At 41.0% G+C, this 23442-nt stretch overlaps 1 protein-coding gene across 1 annotated transcript in view; it reads left to right on the plus strand.

Annotated features, from left to right (window-relative positions):
* Positions 1–22348, plus strand: part of LOC144252134 (long-chain-fatty-acid--CoA ligase 1-like) — a 36986-nt gene extending 14638 nt beyond the window's left edge. The window contains exons 2-5 of the mRNA XM_077794666.1: positions 2437–2663; positions 15212–15326; positions 19267–19331; positions 22071–22348. Coding sequence (XP_077650792.1) covers positions 2469–2663; positions 15212–15326; positions 19267–19331; positions 22071–22229 — 534 coding nt within the window. The 5' untranslated portion in view covers positions 2437–2468 and the 3' untranslated portion in view covers positions 22230–22348. The remainder of the gene's footprint in view (positions 1–2436; positions 2664–15211; positions 15327–19266; positions 19332–22070) is intronic.
* Positions 22349–23442: the final 1094 nt, after the last annotated feature.

A 23442-nucleotide genomic window follows, 5' to 3' on the forward strand; every position in this document is an offset into this window, starting at 1 on the left:
TGCCTGGAAAGACCCTCCCTGATGCCAGGTGGACCTTGCTTGTTTAATTTTGTGTCTCCCCTACTAGATAGCCCATTGAAGGCCACACCCAGCCACTGACACATTCACCTCAGTACTCCTAGCACAGTGCCCCTACAACCTAGGTGCTCAGATGTGCACAGTGATGGGACTAGCACAATTCCTATGAATTCATCTAGAATAAGTCTGTGCTGAGTGAGCTCTTAGCAATCTGTTTCTTTCTGGGTATGTCTCATGTTGGTTAGACCAAGCACCCAACTTCCTATTTCATTCCAGTGTTTAAAAAAAAATATATATATATATATATATATATATATATATATGAATGAATGCGCACGCGCCCATTGTCTCTTCTTGATGGGAAGCTGAGCAGAAAGAAAACAGTGTCTGTTTGCAGAATTGGTACTGGCAGCAGCACTCACTGATGCCGGTCCCTGCCCATGGGTGGAGCAATGGGGTGACTCTGCTCCCAGCTCCTCATTGGCCCATCCCCCACCCCCTGTTCTCCTGAGAAGTCAAGTATGGATTTTGTCTGCTAGTTACCTTTAGCCCACTGGGCAGCAGTGTATGCCTCGGCATGTGACGAGTGCCCTGAAAGACCTTGGCAGGCCAGGCAAGTGCCAGCCGAGTGCCTCCAGCCCCCGCTCCACCCCCAGCCTGCTTCCCTTTTCTGTTTCTGCAGTGGTATGTCACCTAGAAGTCAGCTGTTGGTGACACAGATGGTGAGTGGTTTTGTGAGTGCTGGAGCTTTCTCTCCAGAGTTTTGACCTGAAGACATTGGCTTATCTGTTCTTTCTCTCGTCATGTTAAACCTTGACATTCCCTCTGTGTGTATGTTGTGTGTTTGTGTGTATGTTGTGTTTGTGTGTGTGTGTGTGTGTGCATGCACTTACATGCATGCACATCTTATCCAGAGCCATAGTAGCCCAAGCATTATATTGGTTCCTGTGACGTTATTGTTTAGTAAAAGCAGCTTAATATTTTGCTACTCTTTGAAAAAATATATATAATAGTATAGATTTGAGTTTACATAGAAAATGTCTATATTGAACAGAAGAAAAATCTTTTCAGTCTTGTAACCTAGCTATTTAAGGAAATATATAGTAAGTAGCTCACAAGTACCATCTGAACTTAGAGTGCCAATGTGCACACTTATCGGAATTACCAAAGAAAAAGCTTCCAGCTCATTTACTATTATTTCCTTCCCTTTGCTGCCAATCTTCAGAATAGTTCTTCATCAACATTTTTCTTACTAGAATTATTCTCATTTATTTATCGGTACTGCACATTTAGTTTTTAGACTATGTATAAATTGTCTGTAACATTAAGTTTGAGGCTTTGACATCTATCAAGCTATTCATCTGTTTTTCTTCTGTGTGTTTTGACTTCTTAAGTTTGCAAACTGTAGGCAAGCATCGTTTTTTATCATCTGAGTAACTTACTGTTGTGTCTTCCGGACTAATCACAGACTGTTGGTAGAGGAAATAATAGCAATATCTACCATTTATTGTGCGTTTTCTGGGGTATGGCATTATCCTAAACTGTTTATTTGAAACATTTAGTAGTTATGAAAGTCCAATGAGATAGGTATTATTTTCACCTTCATTTATAGATTAAAAAAAAAACTAAGGTACAGAGAGCTAATGTATTTTGTCCCAAATCATATAGCTAACAAGCTGGAGAGGCCAGATTTAATTCCAGAATCTTGGATCCTAAATATTAATCTATACTTTCTCTCAAATACTATATGATAACCTCTTTCTAGGTTTCCAGTGTTTGGTTTAAAGTTTATGGACACCAATTTATTTATTTATTTTAGATATGATGTCCTGGGGAATATAAAAGAAAATGATCTAGTCAGAATAGCCATCTGTGGGTTTCCAGCATTTATATTCCACTTTTGTGGTGGGAAGAGTACCAGCAAGGTCAGAGACATTTTTGAAATTTGGATTGGTCTGTTTTACCAGTTGAGGAACTTGTTCTGAGACTGTAGGTGGTTTGGGGCTTGTCTGATCTTTGCCTTTGTGTCCCCATTAGCCTTGCTAAAGGGAGTGGAGTGTATTTGATTAGGTGGAGGAAAGCAGAGATGTAATATCCCAGAAGAAGGTAGAAACTTGTGGTGCCACTTATTTGAGCATCTTGTGGTAAGAATTCTTTATGAGTAAAATCTTTTTAGTGTGGTTAATAAAAGCAAGGTAATGTATTTGTTTTCTTTCTTTCCTTTTTTTAAACACAAGATAATGGAGAAAGGGAACAGAAATGAATTCCTAAATTCTTTTTATAAAAATGAAATTTGACAGCCAGGGAACGACCCGGATCATGGGCTATTAGACTGCGAGCTGAATGCCACAGCCTCTGGGGATTCTGGTGAGGCATCCTTTCTCTCTGTAATGAATGTGACATTTTCTGTTCTGACAGAATTTGACCTAGGGCACCACCAGCACAGGACCATGCAAGCCCACGAATTGTTCTGGTATTTTCGAATGCCAGAGCTGGTTGACATCCGGCAGTACGTGCGCACCCTTCCGACCAACACACTTATGGGCTTTGGAGCGTTTGCAGCCATCACAACTTTCTGGTACGCCACGAGGCCCAAAGCCCTGAAGCCACCATGTGACCTCTCCATGCAGTCAGTGGAAGTGCCGGTAAGTCAGGGACCCAGCCTGCCTCCTGGGTTTTCTCTGCATTGCCCCCACTGGTTAAGCCCTTTGAAGGTGATATATCAAAATCACAGTCACATTCCAATATGTGTTTGTGAGGACACTGCGTAAAACAGAAATGTGTTCAACAAACAGGGGTTCTTGGTAATAGTAAAAAGAGAAGCCAAAATTCAGGGCCCAGGGACAGAAGAGGTGTTTGTTGTTAGTCGGTCATCTCTCCACAGTCACAGAAGAGCATTCCAGAGGTCACACTGTGCTTCCAGCCTGGCTTGGGCTCTGTGTAGGCACGGAGAATTCTATAAGAGTAAAAAGATAGCCTCTGTCCCCAGGGGTATTACATTCCAGCAGGAGAACATTCCAATGTTCCAGGAAGGAGAATTTCACTTGTGTAACATCTGCTACTGGGAACTCATCCTCACACTGTAGAAAGGGACACTGGGATGTCACATAGCATAGGGCTAGCATGGGAACTTGTCAGAGTAACAGCTGCTGCATTTAGGATGGGACAAGAAGAAACGAGAGCATTCGAGAGACACCCAAGCTTGAATCATTGAGTGCCACAGTTGTATATGAGCAGGTCAAAGTGAAGGTCACGCCCTCCCAGTTGTGAAAATTAAATCAGAACATATGCATTTAGGGGCTAATGGGTGGGAAGGTATAGGGAAACCTCAAGACCCTTTCAGGAAGATTCTTTCTTAGTGCTCCTGCTCTGCCTTCGTTGCCTTCTTCATCTCTTTGTAGGGTTCATTAAAAAACAAAAAAACGTGAAAGGTTGAAAGGAAGAAGCAGCCAAGTTCTCAGTGGCACTCTGACCCCTTACCTACTCTTTGCTTTGTGGCTGCTGGCTTTCCTCTCCCTAGGTCAATTTTCAGTGTTTATAACTTTCAACACATAGGCAGAAGGATGTTGTGAAACACAGGATCCCCTCACTTACTGCTTTTAGGTGTAGAGGTAGAATAAGAGGCCTTTCCCATTTTTTCTCAGCTGAATGCCAAGGAGGAGCATATGAATCCTTCTGCAGAGAGCCCTGGCTGGCTTACTAACATTTTGTTATTAGTGAGTATTAGTTTTTAGTTTTAGACAAATTCTTAGATTCATCCATATGAAATTTTCATCTACCAACCCAAGTTATGCCAGATCTATAGAAACATAGAATGAATGAACTACTGTAGAGAAAAGTTGGCTTTATATTTTATTCCTATTGAGAAGGTGAAGGTAGCTTAATATTTTACCTCTGCTAATTACATATGGATAAGGAGTAGAATTTAACTTTCCCTAAGAGGTTGGCAAGAGGTTTTAAGCATTCCTCGGTGGCACTGCCATCGCTTTGGCAAGGGTATTGGCAAAGACACAGGGTAGACATTTCTAATTTAGCAAGAAGTGTAAGAAATGCCTAATTCTTATTATGTAAGAAGTTGTAAGGGCATTTACAATGTGGTTTTTAAGTTCTAGCTTAGCATAAAGTCGTTGTGCCTTATTAAAATAATTATACAAGTTCTCTGTAGAACAATTCAAAACTCCAGATAAGCAGAAAGATAAATAAAATCTATTATTTTACTATCCGGTATACAGACTTCCTGTTTTTTTCTCTATGGCTATAGAAATAGAGCGCTGATTTTTCAGAATTCATAGGTCTTAGGAATAGATACTGAACTTGCTTTGCCTTTCAAAAATATGTGTGTGTGTGTGTGTGTGTGTGTGTGTGTGTGTGTGGTGTTTACCAGTTATAGATGCTTTGATATATGTCATATGGATTTCTGTGGCAGGGAAAGAAGAGCTTCATTCATTCATAAGATAGTGGTGAAAATCCTGTTAATCTGGAACTATTTCAGGGACTGAGGATCAGAAAGAAATGCTGTTGCTTTGTTCCTGCTTTGAGAACCAGGAGCACCATTAGCCCATTCCCGTCTCACCGGGTTTTTATCACTCTCCTCTTCCCATCAGCTTTGCATGCATATGAAAACAAGAGAAATCTGCACTTTTGGTTTGGCCGCTTCTCCTCACAGCCCACACTGGCTGTTTCCCAGCTCCACTTTTTTAAAGCAGTAGCACAGAGAATCTGTGTAAACTACACCTTTTAAATTTCCTCTGGATGAATGCTCAGGGCCGTAAAGAGGACGTCAGCACTCTCATGCTGTGGATCCATACGGGAAAGGCAGTGAAGCCCCACACTGTAGCCTACACAAGGCAGCTCGGCTTAGGACCAAGAGTCCAGAAGCCTTTCTTAAATTTTTGAGCATCGTCTGATTTTTTTGAGCATACCCTGTCCCAAGAGTCCCATGCCTGTGTATTCTGTGGCAGCTCACCAACCCGTAGCAGTGACCTGAAGCCAGACTGTCCCTGCTGGCCAGTGAGGAGCACCATCCTCTGAAGTTTTGTGTTTACTGCTGCTCTGTAACTTTGAGCAGAGGATGGAAGCAGTCTTTGTGGAGTTTATTTGTTTTAAAAACACTTTTATACTCAATGTGCAAGGTTTTCTGTTTATTTCGGTCTAGTTTGCTTGGTCATATTAAGAGCCATGACCCTCTAGTGAAGATGCTCTTCCCTGGCACACCTGGAAACCTTTTGGCATGGTTAGGGCTCAGACCTAGTGGCTTCACTTGAGGGAAGGACAAGAGCATGTTGGAGCCAGAAAGGACTGGGGAGCCAGAGAGCCATGGCAGGGGTGGGCCGTCTCCTCTGCTAGACCAGACAGCCCTGGGCATGTTCCCCTGACTCTCGTGGCCTTCACATCCCTCATCTAGAAAACAGAAGTGATGGCTTCTGCCCTCCTTCAGCTACACAGTGTCTGCCTGGCCCACAATAAGTATTCAGGAAATATTAGCTTTCTTCTTCCCTAAAAGTCTTCTCATTTCACACTCACATTTTCTACATGAGAAAACTGAACCCAGAGAGATGAAGTTATGCCATAGAATCAGTGGAAGATCTGGGACTCTTTTGGATTGCCTTCACTGTAGCAGTTTGAAAGTTGTGTAATATAAATAACTAGGGCTCAGGCAAGGGAAGATCCGAGAATAAGAAAAGTTTAGTTCAGTCCAGGTGAATCTGAAGATGCAATTGGCTGGAGCCATGTAACAGGCCTCTCTCTTGTGAAAATGTATAGGTCAGTGCGAAGAACTGCTTGGGACTCCTATCCATGCAGAGAGTGAGAGCCATCCTTGAGCTAAGTAATGAGAATAACCTGTTTTCATTTCTTAAAACTGGTCATTCTCGGGTAAGAACTTGAAAGAAGTAAACTAAATATAGTATTACCCTGTGTGTATTGGTTTCAAAATCCAAAGGTTACAGCTCACTGGAGATTTTCTCAGTGCCAAGGCCTGCACATGCCAACCACAAACCTCTTGACTCGGATGCACACCGCAACATGAGTTAGAATTCTTAGTCCAGGGCTGGAGATGTGGCTCAGCGGTAGCGCGCTCGCCTGGCATGCGTGCGGCCCGGGTTCGATCCTCAGCACCACATACCAACAAAGATGTTGTGTCCGCCAAAAACTAAAAAATAAAAAAAAAAAAAAAAAAAAAAAAAAAAAAGAATTCTTAGTCCACATTGAGCAGATATGTATGGAGCATATTATGGAGTAGGATTTTTTTCCCTGTGGCTGATAGAATCATTTTTTTCCATATAATCAATTTATACCCAGGTGTATATGTAAAGAGTCACTTGTAAACTGGCATAAGTCATTTCTTCAAGAGAAGAAAACAGGTCATTGATTCATAAGTGTTCATGAAAACTCACACCAGAGGCTTGTAGAGGTAATGATGATATAAACTAAAAAGGTGATGCCTTCCTGGACTGGAGCGTCAGGGACCAGCTCTGAGCTGGAGAGCTCTTGTTGAATTGGGCAGGATCAAATACTACCGTGAGGCAGACATTTAGGGTCAAGCCTGAGAGGGAGCTGTCGGAGAAGGGCAGATGGATTTGGATGGTGGTATCACTGACTGTCTCTGATGCCATCCTGGAAGTCTACAGGAGTGTCAAAGCCAGCCATAGGATGGGGCATTAGACTAATGAGTTTGATCCAGGTGGAAGGTAGCATGTGAGTACCAACGGAGGTTAGGAACAGTTGTTGCATTGGTTATTTCTGTTGCTGTTTGTAAATGTGACACCATCTATATTTCTGTAGTCATTTGTAAATAGAAACCTCATTCTCACCTTTGGGTGGCCTTAGGTCCGAGTAGTTTTTAGATATATTTTTGATCAGAGGTGCAAATGAGACTGCAGAGGGTTTTCTTGTCTAGTGCTTTGGCTTCTTACTTGGAGTCTTCCTAGTGTCAATCTTATCTATATCGTAGCATTTACTTAGCATTTGTAACCACATATTCCCCATGGCTTATGTCTCCCTTGTCTTGATCATGGTATAATATTTAAGTGATCAAATAAAGATGTGAGCAAAGATTTAACTACCTAATTCTACCCTGGGCAATTCCAAGAGTTCTTGGCCATGTTTTCCTGAAAAGTGTTCAAACATATAAGGGCATTTTCAGCAAGCAATCCTAGCAGTTGGGATGGTGAGGGTGGATGGAGAGTGTTCTTCGAGTGCTGTTTCTGCTCAGAAGTATTATTCTGGTAGTGTGCAAACTTCAGCGTTTCATACCTTTAGATAACTTTAGCACCTTTTCTAAAACTTAGCAGGCTTCTTAATAACAAACTATATATATATATATTCTAAAATATATATATATATTCTAAAATACTTTTTCTTTAACTACACTCATAGGAAACTGAGGTAAGGTGTTTATAATATTTTTGTGCGGATTTAGAAACACTCTAGCAAGTGACTAGGGGTTTGATTAGGTGGAGGAAGTATCAGCAGGAGCCGTGGCAGCTGGGTGAGTGCCCTGCAGGTGAGGGGCGGGAATTAGAGAGAGCCAGAGGCAGAGTTTTTGATCTTCATGCCAAGACCAGGCTACTGGGGAGTTAAGTAGCTGTCTTAGGAATTTGAGGAAAGAAAGAGGTTGATTGTTATTTTTAAAGAAGTCTTTGTTTCTGGGTTCCCTTTAGTAGGAAGAAAAAGCTAATGTTCACTGTACAGAAATACGATAAAGGAGGTCTGAAAACACTGTGTGATTTTGAAATGATGCCACTTCTCACAGGACTCCTTAAACAAGGAACACATGTACACATAAATCCCAGAAATGCATGCTGTTAATATTTGAGTTTTAAACAGTCTCCCCCAAATGGGGCCAATCGGGGCCAAATAAAAAATGACAAACATTGCCTCCTGTGTGCCACTTGACAAAATCCCTGTTGCACACCGACAATCCAAAAGGCTGGCAACAAAGGGTAGGAGATATGGTCCCTGTAGATGAGGCAGAGGTAAAGCAAAGTGCTGTGTGTGTTCTAAATGGCTGCCAGGTAAGAATTCTGTAGGTAGTCCTCCCAACATTGTGTGTTTGTGGCCACTTGGATTTTGTGACTTGAAACTTTCTCCTCTTTCATTGAGGTGGGAGGATGATATTGTTCCTCCTGTGAGTGGCAAGACTTTTTCTGGTGAGGAGCTAGCTATTTTGCTAAGCTCGGTCATAACCCCCCACCCACCCCACCTTCTCCCTCAATCAAATCCTCTGATTAGGATCTTGGGAGCTCAGGAAGTTAGAAATTGGAGAATGAACCAGGAGTGGAAAGAACAGAAAGTTCTGAGAATTAGAGGAAAGTGTTGAAGAATCAAAATGCCCAGCTAAGCAATGGTGCTCTGGACTCTGTCTCCTCACGGATGCAGGTGAGTGACCCATGGGCGAGTCTGGAACCTGCTTGCAACCACAAAGCAAAACTTTTACCTGACCAGGTGTCCCCTTGAGCTAGCTTTGAAGCTCTGCTCTATTATTTCATAGACCTGGGACTAGAAAGGGAAAGTGTCCCCCCCCCCAGACTGTTTCTTTATCTGGAAAGTGACTGGCTTTTAATGAGTACTCAGTAAATACTCACCTTCAAGCAGGTGTGACTGGAAACCCAGCATTGACTGTTACAGGGAAGCTTTGTTTGCACTTGAGTAAAGGATCTTGGGAAGTTAGCCAGTAATGTAGTGGATAGCAAGCCCGAGGGTTCACTGTTACCCTGTGACTTTCTGTAGTGAAGCATACAGTCCAGGTGTCATCCAAATGTCCTCCTCATTATCAGAAATTGTTGTGGGGGATGTGGAGGGGTTTGCTCATAGGCTAACCTTTAAAACACCTCGTCCACAGGGGGGGTGTAGCTCAGTAGCACAAGCAAGTCCCTGGGTTTGATCCCCAGTACTGCAAAGCAAAACAAAACAAAACTGGTCTTCTACATCAGAATCTAGAGTTGCTTGAGCCTCTGTGGAAATTGATGGCCAGAGACCCCCTCTGAGGGGCCACTGGAGAGAAAAGCAGTTTTGTTCTTTTTTATAAAAAGAAACGAAGGTTGCTAGCCTGGCCAGAGGAAGAGATCTATAAAACGTAAATGCTAGGAAGGATATACTTTATGCAGAAAAAGCGCGGAGTCACTTTTTACCTCTCAGACTGGGGTTCCACATGCTGCTTTTTCCCCTAAAGATGGATGTAGTGTTAAAATTAAGTGGTCAGCAAACTCTTTAGAAGTCACTTCTTACTGCTCCTTTTCTTTCTTTTCCTCCTCTCATTTTCCCTTCCTCCCTCGCTGCCTTGTCTTTCTTTTTTTTTTCCTGCTCCCCCTTCCAACCCTCCCTTGAGCATGAACAACAGTAGCCCAATAAGGCATTTACCTGATACTAATAAGGCCTGTAGACACGCATTAGGTAGATTGGTATGAGTGAGACCACTATTTATAAAGCCTGGGCCTTTGTGCCTCTGAGAAATCTCAGGGATGTAATTTGCTTTTGCATTTAAATATGAAAATGCACAGAATAACTCGTCAGCAAGTGTTCCTATTTATCAAGTATTGGCAAGAGCCTTAGTCTTGGGAGCAGCGGATCCTTAGATGTTCATCGTTTTTCTACTCCTAGCTTTCTCCCTTCCTGCCTTGAAGGAGAACTTGAACTTTTATTATTCTAATTTAGCCTGAGCCTTTATTTCCTAATTCAGCCTGCAGGGAGACTGACCTCCAAGGCACCTTAGCTCATATATATGTTGGAGAATATAATGGTGACCACTGACTTGGCTGTAGCGTGTTCAATGAACACTGTTTTGTTTTAAAACTGGAAGAACTATGTAACCACATGAAAGGGGCCTATAACAGAAGGCATAAAAACCCTATAATCTCCTTGACTCACAGTCTTCATGACTGGTCAGAGCTGTCTCCTTAGCTCTCTTTAGCTTCTTGAGCACAACTGATTGCCTCCTCCCCCAACCTCCAATCAGCAGGTTATGACAGAAGGCCCCACACTTAAATTATTTTCCATTTCCATAGACGTTCCTAGAAATAGCCAGGTGGACTTGGATAACCTAGTAATTAAATGCCTGCTTTTGAAGTGACTATTTCATAACATGTGAAGACACTGGCGGCTCCAACGGTTCTAGCCATGCTTCCCGGTAGGCAAAGTGCTGTCCTTGCTGCTTGTAGGTGTAACTGAGGTTGCAAATACTCAGTATTGTACAACATTTTTATTCAAGAATGGGAATACTTATGCATCAAATATGATGATTTTTTTTGCAAGTTAGAAGCAGCCTTCAGAAGTGTCTGCTGCCCCTAGAGGGGCCTTTATTTTTATACTTTTTTAGAGGTGTCTTTTCAGGTAGTTAATGGATAGCTTCAAAGCTCAAAACTTCTTTAATATAAAATATGATGATTCTTTAACATAATATGTGATTATTTCAAAAAGTAACAAATTTCAAAGCACAAAATCTTGTCTGTGTGCTTGCACCCATCTCACTTATCCTTCTTTGAAAATTCCAGTACATGCCTTACTATTTAGTGGCATTGTAACTTTTTTGCCTGTTTTACCTGTGTCTTAAAGCTAGCGCCTCTTTTGGGCATACATCTCATTCACTGCTTCCCTTTCAAGCTTTTGCTAATTAGTTTAATTGCTAATTAGAGTAATAAATATCTTGTCCTCAGGTTATAAGGGGATATAATTAACTTCTTTAGCTTTGATTTGGCAGTTTTATCTTCATGTTTCTCAAAATCCTAAAGATTATATACCACTCAAAATTTAAACCTAACTAAAGGATTATTTAACTAAAAGTTTGTTATAAAATGATCCTCTAGAGCAGTGATTTTCAAAATGAGAATTGGGGTGGTGACCAAGAAAGCTGGCCTGTCTTGAAGGGATACCATCTCCATGTCCAAGCTAAACCCAGTCTCTTTCTTCAAACCTACCCTCTGGCCCCAGGCCTTCCATTTGTATGCATGGAACTGCTCTCTTCTCAGCCCTTGGATCCCCTTCCTCCTTTTCTACCACATACTGGTGCCTGTCAGGCGCTGTGCATCGGTGCTGAGGGGCTTCTCTCTTTTTGCCTACCAACCTGGTCTAGTACATGGGTTTCTATCTAGTCTCTCCCTGCATCCTGCTCTACATACTGCTTGAACTCCCTGCTCTTTCTAAAGCATTGCCTTGACCTTCACCACTTCTCTGTTGGAGAATGGCTCCAGGATGATGCTTCTCAAACTTTTAACCTGGACCAGAATCCTCTGACAAACTTGTTGAGACATCAGTTACTGGACTGCACCCCCAGAGTTTCTGATTCAGCCCTGGTAATTCCCTTTTCTGATAAGTGCCAGGTGCTCGCCAGACTGAGGACTTTGACTGTAGGATGAGCCTGTGCTCCTCAGGTTCCAGGCTTCCTCCTGCCTGTCCATTTTGACATCTTCCAGACTCTTCTCAGCCAAGGATCCTTGGAGTCTCTTTGGTCACTCAAGGGCAAGACTTAGGCTCCTTCAGAACAAGCTTATGTCTTGTTCCCTTGAATCGCATCTGCCCCATTTACAGCCATGAGAACCACTCTGCAGAATATAGGAAACAGTTGTGCTTTTCCAAAGATACCATTGAGAAATTCCATGAATGAGTTAATGTCCTGATGGGAGATACAGAGTGTTCCATCCTAAGCAGAGTGCCGGAGGACCTCACTGTGGACTGGCCAGGCTACCTGTACTTCTAGCTGAGTCTCAACAGTCTAGTGAGTTGGGTCAGTGGCCAGGAGGCATGAGTTATTGGTGGCAGTTGGATCTTCTGCACCCTGTAACACTTACTTCTTTTTCACTCTTCCTTATTTTCCCTCTTCTCTGTCATTCTGTCCCCTTCCCTGGTTCTTTTTGGTGGCTTCATAAGTTGAAGACGCTTCTGATGCTTAGTATAAAACCACAAATTCCTTTTGATTTTAGTCTATTTGTTAAGGTAAATATATAGTTTATGGAGGATTTGTACTGTAATTAGTGCATGTGGTTGGTTATATGATTAATATTCTACACATTCAGATATTTTTAATTTTTTTATTTGTTGTTTTTAGATATACATGATAGTGGGGTATATTTTGACATAGTAAACATACATGGGGTGTAACCCATTACAATTTGATCCCATTCTTGTGTTGCATGTGATGTGGAGTTACACTGGTCATGTATTTATATATGAGTATAGAAAGTTATGTCCAATTCATTCTACTGTCTTTCCTATTCCCTTTCCTTCATTCCTCTTTGTCTAATCCATCGAACTTCTATACTTCCCCTCCCTACCCTCCCTTGTTATGGGTTAGCATCCACATATCAGAGAGAACTGATTTTTTGGGACTGGCTTATTCCACTTAGCATGATATTCTCCAGTTCCATCCATCCATTTACCAGCAAATGCCATAATTTCATTTTTCTTTATAGCTGAGTAATATTCAATTGTGTGTGTGATGTTTTCTTTATCTATTCATTTATTGAAGGACACCTAGGTTGGTTCCATAGCTTGGCTATTGTGAATTGAGCTCCTACAAACATTGATGTGTCTGTGTCACTACAGTATGCTGATTTTAACTCCTTTGGGTATAAGCTGAGGAGTGGGATGATTGGGTCAAATAGTGGCTCCATTGCACTCCATACTGCTCTCCAGAGTGGTTGTACCAGTTTGGAGTCCCATCGGCAATGTATGAGTGAACCTTTTCCCCTATACATTCATATTTTATAGGAACATTCTTATTTAACTAAAAATAATCCTGGAAGTAGACATAGAATCTCAGAGATTAATATTAATGCATGATACTATAAAGTGAAGATCTTTTTCTTATTTTGGATGCATGAAGAATAACTGCTTTGCTTTATAAAGTAACATGTTATAGTTGATAAGTATATTTAAAGTCATGGTTGTAATTATTAGAAAGTTTCTTCCAAGATAGAGAAGTCAGTATTATGATTAGCATACATTATTGAGTCATATTTATTCCATAAAAATATTATAAATCAAGAGTTAAACATGAGGGAAGGGGATATAGCTCAGTGGTAGAGCACTTGACTAGCATGTACAAGGTCCTGGGTCTCTGAGCTCAAGCCCTAACATTAAAAAAAAGGCTGGGCATGGTGGCACACACCTATAATCCCAGCACTTGGGAGGCTGAGGCAGGAGGATCATGAGTTCAAAGCCAGCCTCAGCAAAAGCGAGGCACTAACATCTCAGTGAGACCCTGTCTCTAAATAAATACAAAATAGGGCTGGGGATGTGGCTCCGTGGTCAAGTGCCCTGAATTCAATCCCTGGTGCTCCCCCTACCCAAAATTAACACCCATGTCTAGTATATAGTAGCTATTGAAAGAATGAATATAAATGTATAAACATAAGAAAAGGTTTGGAGAACTATATCAAATTATTAGTGGTAGTTAGTAATATTTTTTTCCTTGACATACTTCTGAATCATTCAAATAGTTTTAAAAACAGCATCTAAATTGTCAATTAAGGGGAGGACAAAAAAGCAAAAGAGTTTATAGGAAGAGGAGTGAAAAGTTGTAATTTTTAAGAAGAACCATATCTGGGATATGAATCGGTGGTAGAGCACTTGCCTAGCATGCATAGGTCCCTGGGTTTGATCCCCTGCACTTAAAAAAAAAAAAAAGAAAGAAAGAAAGAATCGATGAATACAGACTTCATCACCACATTGGTGCCTCCCCGGAATGTTTGGTTCCAGCTGCCTGTCCAGACTATCTGTTCTTTGAGATCTTGCTCTTTGACCCCTGCTTCATGAGTTTTTTATATTTTCTTTCATCAGACCTTAAACTGGAAATGATCTTTTCCACTTGTGGACAGTGCTTTCTTGTGGTACCAGAAGTTATCGTATCTCGGTATAATTTCCCTCACGAGTTTCCTGGCCATTGCACACGTGAGGCCCTTTTCTGAAATAAAAAAAAAGTCTCCATTATCAGTTGTAGTTGACCTTTTGTTTATCAGTCTATAAAGAATGCTTTGGGGATTCTTGTGGATACCCCTAGCAGTAATGACCCAGAGGCTCAACAGCTGCTCCTGCTACCACATGAGGCTAGGAATGGTTGTCTTATCCTGAATTAGGAGCTGGTGTACATGGTGAATACACTTATGAGCCAGCAGATGAAGACAAATTAGAGAAGGGTGCTCAGCAATATCAAATCTCCACGCCTATTTATGTCGTCAATAAAACCAGTCCGGACTTGTGTCTGCACCTCTATATATTTTGTAGATGAAAATTTTACCTATCAGAGGCTCTACAAGAAACCAGACTTCCTAATGGATTGTATTGCAGTGAGCAGATAGAACAATAGGAATGATCTTGAAAAGAACGCAGATGATATTACAGAGGTAACACTGAGTGGTGTGTCGTTTTCACCAGCAGAGTAGGATTCTCCTCCGTCCTGTTGATGGCAGCGCTTTGAGGATTTTCACAGTGCCTGTCTGTGATAGTGGCAGTTTCTTTTTGTCCTCTTGCTCTCTTTAGCTGTGTCTGGCAGGACAGATGTTTGTAGATCTGTGAGCCTCTTGGCTTTTTGCTCAGTTTCCTGCCTCAGCTTTCCTTCCCTGGAGCCTGAACTTACCTCCCAGTGAAAGGCTGATTCATATGAGCACATCCACAAGTCCTGCCTGTCATTCATTCAGCAGATACTCGTAAGCATGGATGATGGGGATGCCACGGGGCAAGGGGGCAGGGCATGTGAGCTTTTCATTTTATTTATTTATGTTTCATTGACAGATAGAAATTGTATATATTCATGGGGCTGGGGATGTGGCTCAAGCGGTAGCGCGCTCGCCTGGCATGCATGCGGCCCGGGTTCGATCCTCAGCACCACATACAAACAAAGATGTTGTGTCCGCTGAAAACTAAAAAAAAAAAAAAAAAAAAAAATTAAAAAATAATTCTCATTCTCTCTCTCTCTCTTTATATACGATTTCTTTCTTTCTTTTTTTTTTTTTATTCATGGTGGACCCTAGAAGGAATAAGTTCAGGAGTTCTGTTTTACAATATGGTGACAATAGTTAATCATGATGTATCATATATTTGGAAATTGCCAGAAGAACAGACTTGAAGTGTCCTCACCCCAGATGATAAATATGGGAGGGAATATAGATGTTAATTAGCTTCATTGAGCCATTAAAACCTCATGTTGTAGGCTTTTTATTTTTCACTTCTAACATGCTCCTCTGCCTGTCTTCTTCAATAGGGTAGTGATGGTACTCGAAGGTCCGCACTTCTTGACAGTGATGAGCCTTTGGTGTACTTCCATGATGACGTCAGGACGCTATACGAAGGTTTCCAGAGGGGCATTCAGGTGTCAAGTAAGCCTCCACTGCATTTGTGTGACTAATGCTTAAATGTTGTTCACAAAGAAAGAGTTACCTTCTTTTTCCAAAAGGAACATTTTCTCTCATCTCTCACCTACTTAGCATTGCTCAAGCCCCTCTGTCTCTTCCTATAGCTTGTCCAGAACCAGCCCCAAAGCTCTCTGGACCCTCCAGGTGTTCCCTGTGGTCCAGGAGGCTCCACAGCCAAATATGTCCCCTATTTTATGGAGAATCACATGTGCATGAGCTCCTGAAAGACTCTGAGGTCTCCTGCAGTAAAGAGTTTGATGAGGTCAAATCCAGCACTTTTCAAGCTTGTGGGACGAGACTGTTTTTTGAGAAAGAAATACTGACATCTCAAGGAAGCAGAGTTCTGTAGAAAGATACACTGGGAATGGGATTATCACATTGGCTCATAAGATTACCCTTAATTATTAACTGTGATATTAAGAAGCCTGCTTCCTTTCCAACCTCTCTCCCTTGAATATATCCCTCAAGCAAGACCACCTCTGTTGTCTACCACCCTCGAGACTCTGCATTTTTTTTCTTCCTGATCATAAAGCCTATTCTTTCCACCCCCATCCAGGGTTGATGAGGTATTTTCTCCCCGCAATACTAGCAATTGAATCCAGGGGAGCTTTATCACTGAGGCATGTCCGTAGCTCTATAATCATAATCATTATTTATGTTGAGACAGGGTCTCACTAAATTGCCTAGGCTGGCCCCAAACTTGTGATCCTCTTGCCTCAGCCTTCTGAGCTCCTGGGATTATAGATGTGCACCACCACGCCTAACTCATGAAGTATTCTTATATGTCTTTAAAAACTTTCACTTCACCTGTTCTGTAAAATCTTCCTGGTTTGTTTTCACTCCTTGTGCCCAAGTAAGGCACATCTCCCCTTTTCCCTCCCAGTACCTCATGCTGGTTCTGTAGTAAAAACCTCATGGTACAGAGGTGTTTACTTGGCATCCTGCCCCATCATCCTGTGCTCCTGGAGAACAGGGCAGCCCTCAGTGAGCTCTTCTGTGACCCATGTGTTATAATGTCTGCACACAGTGGACTCTCCATTAGTGTTTCCTCCATGAAGGAAGGAATGCCCTATTTTGTTTTAGTCATTTCATTTTTTTCTGCTTTTACCAGGTTCCTGTATAGAAATGGTTTCTGGGATCCATGCTTTGTTATTTAAATCTTTTGTTTGTTAGCTAGATTATAATCTTCTTAAAGTCAGGGACTGGGGGATATTGCTTTCTCTATCCTCTATAATCCCTTGCAAGCAATATGCACTCAAGAAGTGCCTTGTTTTTTTTTTTTTTCTTCTTCTTGGTACGGGTACAGTTGGATTGCTCAGCTCATTGCATTGAACCTAGTCCTATAGCAGGTTCACCAAGCTCCACCTCAAAGGAAAAGCAGACTTACCTGCTTATTATTTAATTTATGAGATTTTTGAAAGTTAGTGTCAGAGTTTGTCTGTGATAGTAAATATCCACAACAAAAAGAGCAGCCAAGCATAAGACCTCATAAAAGTGTGTGTAAAAATATCTATATATTTTTCCCATTGTTTGCAATGAATGGTACTCACTTAGGAGAATGGAGATGCACAGTGTACTTCTGACAAATTGAGTAACTTTTTGTTGTTGTTATTACTATGCTGTTCTTGGAAAATGAAAGTTCTTCTATATGTGTTTTGGAGAAAAAGGAAAATAAGTTATCTTCTTCATCTATACTGATTAAAGGAAGCTACTTTGCAAGTCACTCTCCCCCCTCCCCCAGGAGCTTTTTTTTTTAAATAAAAGAACTCTTTTTAAAATTTTTTTAGGTGTTGATGGACACAACACAATGCCTTTATTTTTATGTGGTGCTGAGAATTGAACCCAGATCCCGCCCGTCCTAGGGGAGTGCTCTACCACTGAGCCACAATCCCAGCCCCTCTGAGGAGCTTTATATTCTACACTTTAATTTTCTTGAGCTGCTCAAGGATTAAAGTATAAAGGAAGAGGAAAATCTAGCATTTGCATAAGGGGATCAGAAGTTTATGGGGTGATGGGAGAAGCCAGCCTAACATTTTTAAAAATTGCATTTTAAAACTGCACTTAGGAACCTATTTGTAAAGGTGAAGTTCCCTGTTTACAAAAGCTCTTATCTAGCTGGGCAAGGTGGTGCATGCCTGTAATCCCAGAAACTCGGGAGGCTGAGGCAGGAGGATGGAGAGTTCAATGCCAGCCTCAGCAGATTAGTGAGGCACTTAGCATTGATTTTTAGCAACTAAGCAAGACCTTGTTTCTAAAATAAAAATATAAAAAACGGGCTGGGGATATGGCTCAGTGGTTAAGCATCTCCGGTACCATTAAAACAAAATAAAACAAAACAAACAAACAAACAAACAAACAAACAAAAAACACTTATGCCTAGGTGCAGTTTAGTAGCACTTGGGGACACTAGAAAATGGTAAGGCCCAGGCCTCATCCTCATTCATTTATATCAAAGATTTTGTTAAGTAGGCCCAGTATATAGAACATTTTTTAAGTTCTGCAGGTGAGCCTCCGGCTTAACCACCACTGTGCTAGAGCTGGAGTTGGCACGCTTTTCCTGTAAAGGGCCAGACAGTAAATATTGTAGGCTTTTTGGGCTATCTCACTGCAGACGGGCAACTGGAGCCTCAGAAAACATGTAAATGAATGAGTATGGCTGCGTGCCAGGGACACTGCATTTGCAAAAACAGGCAGTGGCTGTAGTTTGACCTGGCTCTTGGCTGTAGTTTGCCAATCTTGGTTCTCGAGGAATAAAATAATGTCATTTTATATGGTCAGTGTATTTATCCCCTATCTGAAAACAGCATCTGATAGAACTTGTTAGTCTTGTACTGCCCTGACTTTGTTATCGTCTCTGTAAATTGAAGAGGGTCTGAGAATAAGCTCTTTCTGTTTTCACCAGGATGGCTTTTAGGGGTGGCAAAGAAGTCAGTGTCCAGCTTGTGTCTGCCCATCTTCATGGCTGGTACTTCAAACTCCAGGGTATACATCCAGGTAATTGGGACCAGGCTCCTTCCTTCCCTGTGCTTGCTAGTCCCCAAAGCAAATGAAAACACCTTCACACATTCAAACCTGAAGCAGTGAAGCTAGGTGTGTAGTGATCTCTTTCTGCTTCTTTGGTACCTACGTTGGAATCAGAACACATCCTGATATTTCTTAACTTTTGTTTTCACAAGTTGCACCTTTATTACCCCTCACGTTGCATCTTCTTCATTCATGTTCATCAGCAATCAAGACTTCACCCATGTGATTAGGGTTCCATGTGAGCTTAGCTGATACATTTGGTCATCAGAATTTGGGCACATCAAAAATGGTATTTTCCTTTTCATATTCCGAGTTAGGAGTTTAAAGTTTAACTTTTAGAAAATATCAGGAAGATCTCTTCTTGAAAACCTATAGCAAGAGCTGAGGTTGTGGCTCAGCGGTAGAGCGCTCACCTAGCACGTGCGAGGCCCTGGCTTCAATCCTCAGCACCACATAAAAATAAATAAAAATATTGAGTCCAACTACAACTAAAAAATGAATATTAAAAAAAAAAAGAAAGAAAAACCTATAGCAAGATCTACTTGCCACTTGTTTACTGACTCCTAGTCTAAACCAATAGGGTGCTTAAAGAGAATTTCATAAGTTTGTCTTTAAAAGTTATATTTGCCTTTTCTTTTCTATTTCTCTCCTTCCTTATTTAAGAAACAAAGCAAATAAACAAGCACACACAAAAAAAAAAATAAAATAAAATAAAAATGCAGGAAGAAAACATTTCTAACCAGAAATCCTTGTTTCTAATTTGAAGGCTAAAGTAGATTCTACCTTATATTTTATAGAATAAGATAAGACGCAGATTAAAACACAGGAATATTTATACATGTAAGCCATCTTGCTTTATTGTTGTTTTTTCCTGTTTTAGATGATGGCCCTTGTTTAGGCTCTCAGAAGCCAGACCAACCCTATGAGTGGCTTTCCTATAAACAGGTGAGTTCCACACTAAGAGCTATTCATGCATGCTGTAGAATGAGCTTTCCAGGGCTAGGACATTTGTGCATGTGCTGGACTAGCTCCAAGCTTTAGGATAAACATGGAGCATTCATGGAGAAACTTGACACAAAGATTCAGTGGGAAAACGTGTTAAGTAATTTAACTGGTGGTCTAAAGCACTTCATTTTAAAACCAGTGCAGATGCTTTGTGAAATGCACTATCATTTAAAAAAAAAAAAAACCTCTAGAAACTACCTGAAGCATGTGACTCCTCCCCAGACCTCTGGGGAAGTAGGATTACTTCTCTCTGTTTGAGGGGTACAAGTAAATTTAGATACCCCAATAGGGAATATCCCTCTCCTTTGATAGACATGGAAATCATGCCCTAGGAAGAGATGTGACTCGCCCAAGGTCACAGCTGATCAGTAGCAGAACCAGGATCAAAAGTGAAGTCTGCAGCCAACTTCTGTAGGGTTCTTCTAGGCATTATACTGACCCTCCAAGCTGTCCTTGGTCATCTCTCTATGAGTGTGGCATTTAGCCCCAGCACTGCTGTAGGGAAGATCACAGATGTTCAGAGAAGACACCTGCCATACTATATGAACACAAAGGAACTGGGGTCTGGGTATTTTTACTCTTGTCACTATCTAGGTGCCACGGACGGGTGGCTTTAACTGTTCAGCAGTTTGTGAGTATGAGCGACAGGTCACAGAGCAGGAAGCCATTACTTTTTATTTTTATTATGATTGCACCAAATCTAGATGTCATTGCTTTTCCCTGGTCCAACCCCGAGGACAGGCAGGCACAGCTGCGAGCATTTGTTTCCCTCCAGCTGTCCAGGAAACGGCTGTCAGTCAGTCAGTCCCTGGGCTCCGGGTCCCTGCTCCAGGGCTAGGTCAACTGTGACAATTCATGAATACAAATTAATTTCCTCCCTCTATGTTTTGTGCAAAAGGTGTTTTTAGTAGTTGGTCTGTCTGAGGGTGTGTCTGAAAAAGGGAGTTGTCATTTGGAACCGCAAAGCACAGAAGCAAAAACAGGGTTACTTCCCTCCTTGGAAAGTGCAGGACTGCGCAAGGCTCCTCGGGAGGAGTATTTGTCTCTCTCAAGAGAAAAAAAGATGAAAGGACTCACCACACCTCGCCCAAGGAGCTGTAACTCAGGTGACCCAAGGGATTTCCCTGTTTTTATTTTTGCCTGACCAAAGCCAGAAGGTGGTTTCCTATCCAAATTGTAGTTTCCAAGATCCCTCATTTCCACAAGTGGTTGAAAAACATGGTTTGTGTTGGACGCATAACACAGAATTGGTGAACACTTACTGGATTGGCTGGAAGAGAGGTGAAATGTCCATTGCAGATTGGGTTTTCAAGGCAGATTGAAAATCACCAGGGTTTCTCAAGGTGTTAATCTCTGATTTGAACATTTCAGCCAGAGACTGGTGAAGATCTAAGACTTAACTGAAGCCAATTTGTAGATTTAAATCGTTTTGTTGGTTTTTTTTTCCCTTTTACTAGCTCAGTTAATCTGACCTTTTGAAGTTTAAGAATCCCTCTGATATCTTTTAGAAGATAAGGACCCATCTTTCTAGAAATAAAAATAGATGCATATTGTCTGGATAAACTCTGCCAGCAATTGCAGGCATTTCTCAGGTTCCAAGCCCTTAAATGCAACCAAGAGCTGTGGACGAGGCCACAGAGTAGAAGGTGCTAAGCCTGTTCATTGCTACCCTGCTGTCACCCCAGCTGTGTTGGTCTGATTCCCATTGGTAGGGCTGGGATGGCACCATGAGCCAGATCCAACAGGATTCCTGGCAGGGACAGGTGTGGCTACATTTCCTATGGGCATGGGTGTGCTTTGAAAGTACTCTTGAGAATTCATCAATTGAGAATAAAGAAAAGAACGCCAAATATTAAGATTTAAAAAAATATTTAGTTAATTGGAGGTAGGAATGGGGAGAAGACAAGCTTGGTTATATAGCACTGGCTAATTTTTGTGACTCTACCTAGTTTTACTTCTTTGTCATAATAATATGCAAGTTTGTACTTACTCATGTTGGTTATCACTGTTACTAAAACTACCCTGTTTGATAGGTTTCTCATGTATTTACCTAGCTACGTTGCATTTCCTTAGAGATTTACCACCATTTACTTAGCCATCCAGTCACTGGTTTCCCCACCCCCTAGATTTTTTTAATAATATATATTTTGAAATATATATCTTTGTATATAAAGCTTTTTAAAAACTTCCTTCTAAAATTGAATTATTTACCAAGAATAAATTCTCAAGAATGGAACAACTGAGTCCAGGGATAAGAGCTTGCTGTTATATTTTTTTTAAGTCTCAAAAAACTTGCTGCTTCTGTTTAGAACAAAGGACAAGTTTTGGCTACTTTGTTGTTCTTTATAAGCACAAAAAATCAAAAACAAAACTATGTCCCTGTATGGCTTCTGCAACTTTGTAAAAACTAAAATAGAAAAAAGAAATAGACAAGAAGCTAACATCTCATCCTCTGTGAACCTGTCACAGTTTAAAGGATAATAATTTGCTTTGCAGAAGGAACCTTATGATCAGTTTTTGCATTTTGCAAAAATTTAAAACAAAGAGCTACCTCCCCTTTTCTGCTCAGCTCTGCTTTCTGACTGAGATATGAGTCTGTCACCTAGTAAGCTTTGTTCCTTGAGAGGGGACCTGATTCTCTTTTCTGATTTATGTATTTTTCCTCCTCATTCATTTCAGGTGGCAGAAATGTCGGAGTGCATAGGCTCGGCGCTGCTCCACAAGGGATTCAAGCCCTCTCCAGACCAGTTCATTGGCATCTTTGCTCAAAATAGACCTGAGGTATTAACCGTTAGTCACTTACTGGACAGGGGTTTGAGAGTCCTAAACCAAGGGTAGGAGCCAGAATTCACACCTACTTCTACTCGAGACCAGATTTTGTGGTCTCATTTCTGCTGAGAATATGACATTGTGTAATGCCTTAGAAAGATAAATGTACAGAAACCTAAACCAGGGCTTTCTACACCTTTAAAAGAAAAAAAAATATATCCATTTACCTCATTATTATTCGTTTTTGTCTTTATTTTTCAAAACTGGATCCCCAAACAAAATTCTTAGAACAAATATCTAACAAAGTCTTCTCACTTTAAAGTTTACATCTATGATTAGAAAAATAGCACTAACAAATTATGGAGAAAAGTTGAATACATTTTGTTAATAGAAACGTCTCACTTTTTTTTTTCTTTTCTGAAAGGTCTGAAACTTTCCCTCTGGTCAGATTTCAAAATTGAAAATATTACAGGCCCGGGGGAAAGTACCTCCCTATGAGCTAGCCTTCCTGTAGACACGCAGCCTGTTATTTGGCTATCAATTCCTGTGCATGGTGCTTCAGGAAACCATTGTATGAAAGTGAATCTAAATGAGAGGCCCTTTTATAGGTGTTGCTTACATTTTTAGTCAACAGAGTAATGGCACAGTTGGCTTGGAAAAATTCAAGCCTCTGGCTTAAATCAAATGTATTCTTATACCTTCTTGGGTCTAAAAGCATATTGGCTCAATCCCTGTTCTACTTTCTATTTTATAAATTAATGGCTTCTTGGGGGTTTTATTTTCTGCCAAGAAGAAAAACAGCATTCTCCACAACTGAACTGTGGCAAAGCTCATGGAATTTGGTTTCTTTCATTACAAATGAACACATGCAAAATTTTTGTGTTAGTGGAATTTTATCATGAATATGTAACTGCAAAACGTATTCCTTACTTCAAGAAGTAGACTCCTGGGCTGGGGTTGTGGCTCAGCAGTAGAGCACCTGCCTCGCACATGTGAGGCACTGGGTCCGATCCTCAGCACCACATTAATAAATAAATAAATAAATAAAGGTATTGTGACCATCTACAACTAGGAAAATATTACAAAGAAGAAGAAGACTCCTTTCTATATTTATTAGTTACTTCAACTACCATTTATTGAACACCTACTATATGCCAGATACTGTGTGAGGCACCAAGGCAACAAAGCAACTTGGATCTTTTTCCTGCAATACCATATAAGGGAACACAGACCCAGAAGAAGAGGCTTTAGCTATAATGTAGTAACTGTGGACACAGGACAG

The sequence above is a fragment of the Urocitellus parryii genome, unplaced genomic scaffold (assembly GCF_045843805.1).
Source record: "Urocitellus parryii isolate mUroPar1 unplaced genomic scaffold, mUroPar1.hap1 Scaffold_37, whole genome shotgun sequence".
NCBI lineage: Eukaryota > Metazoa > Chordata > Mammalia > Rodentia > Sciuridae > Urocitellus > Urocitellus parryii.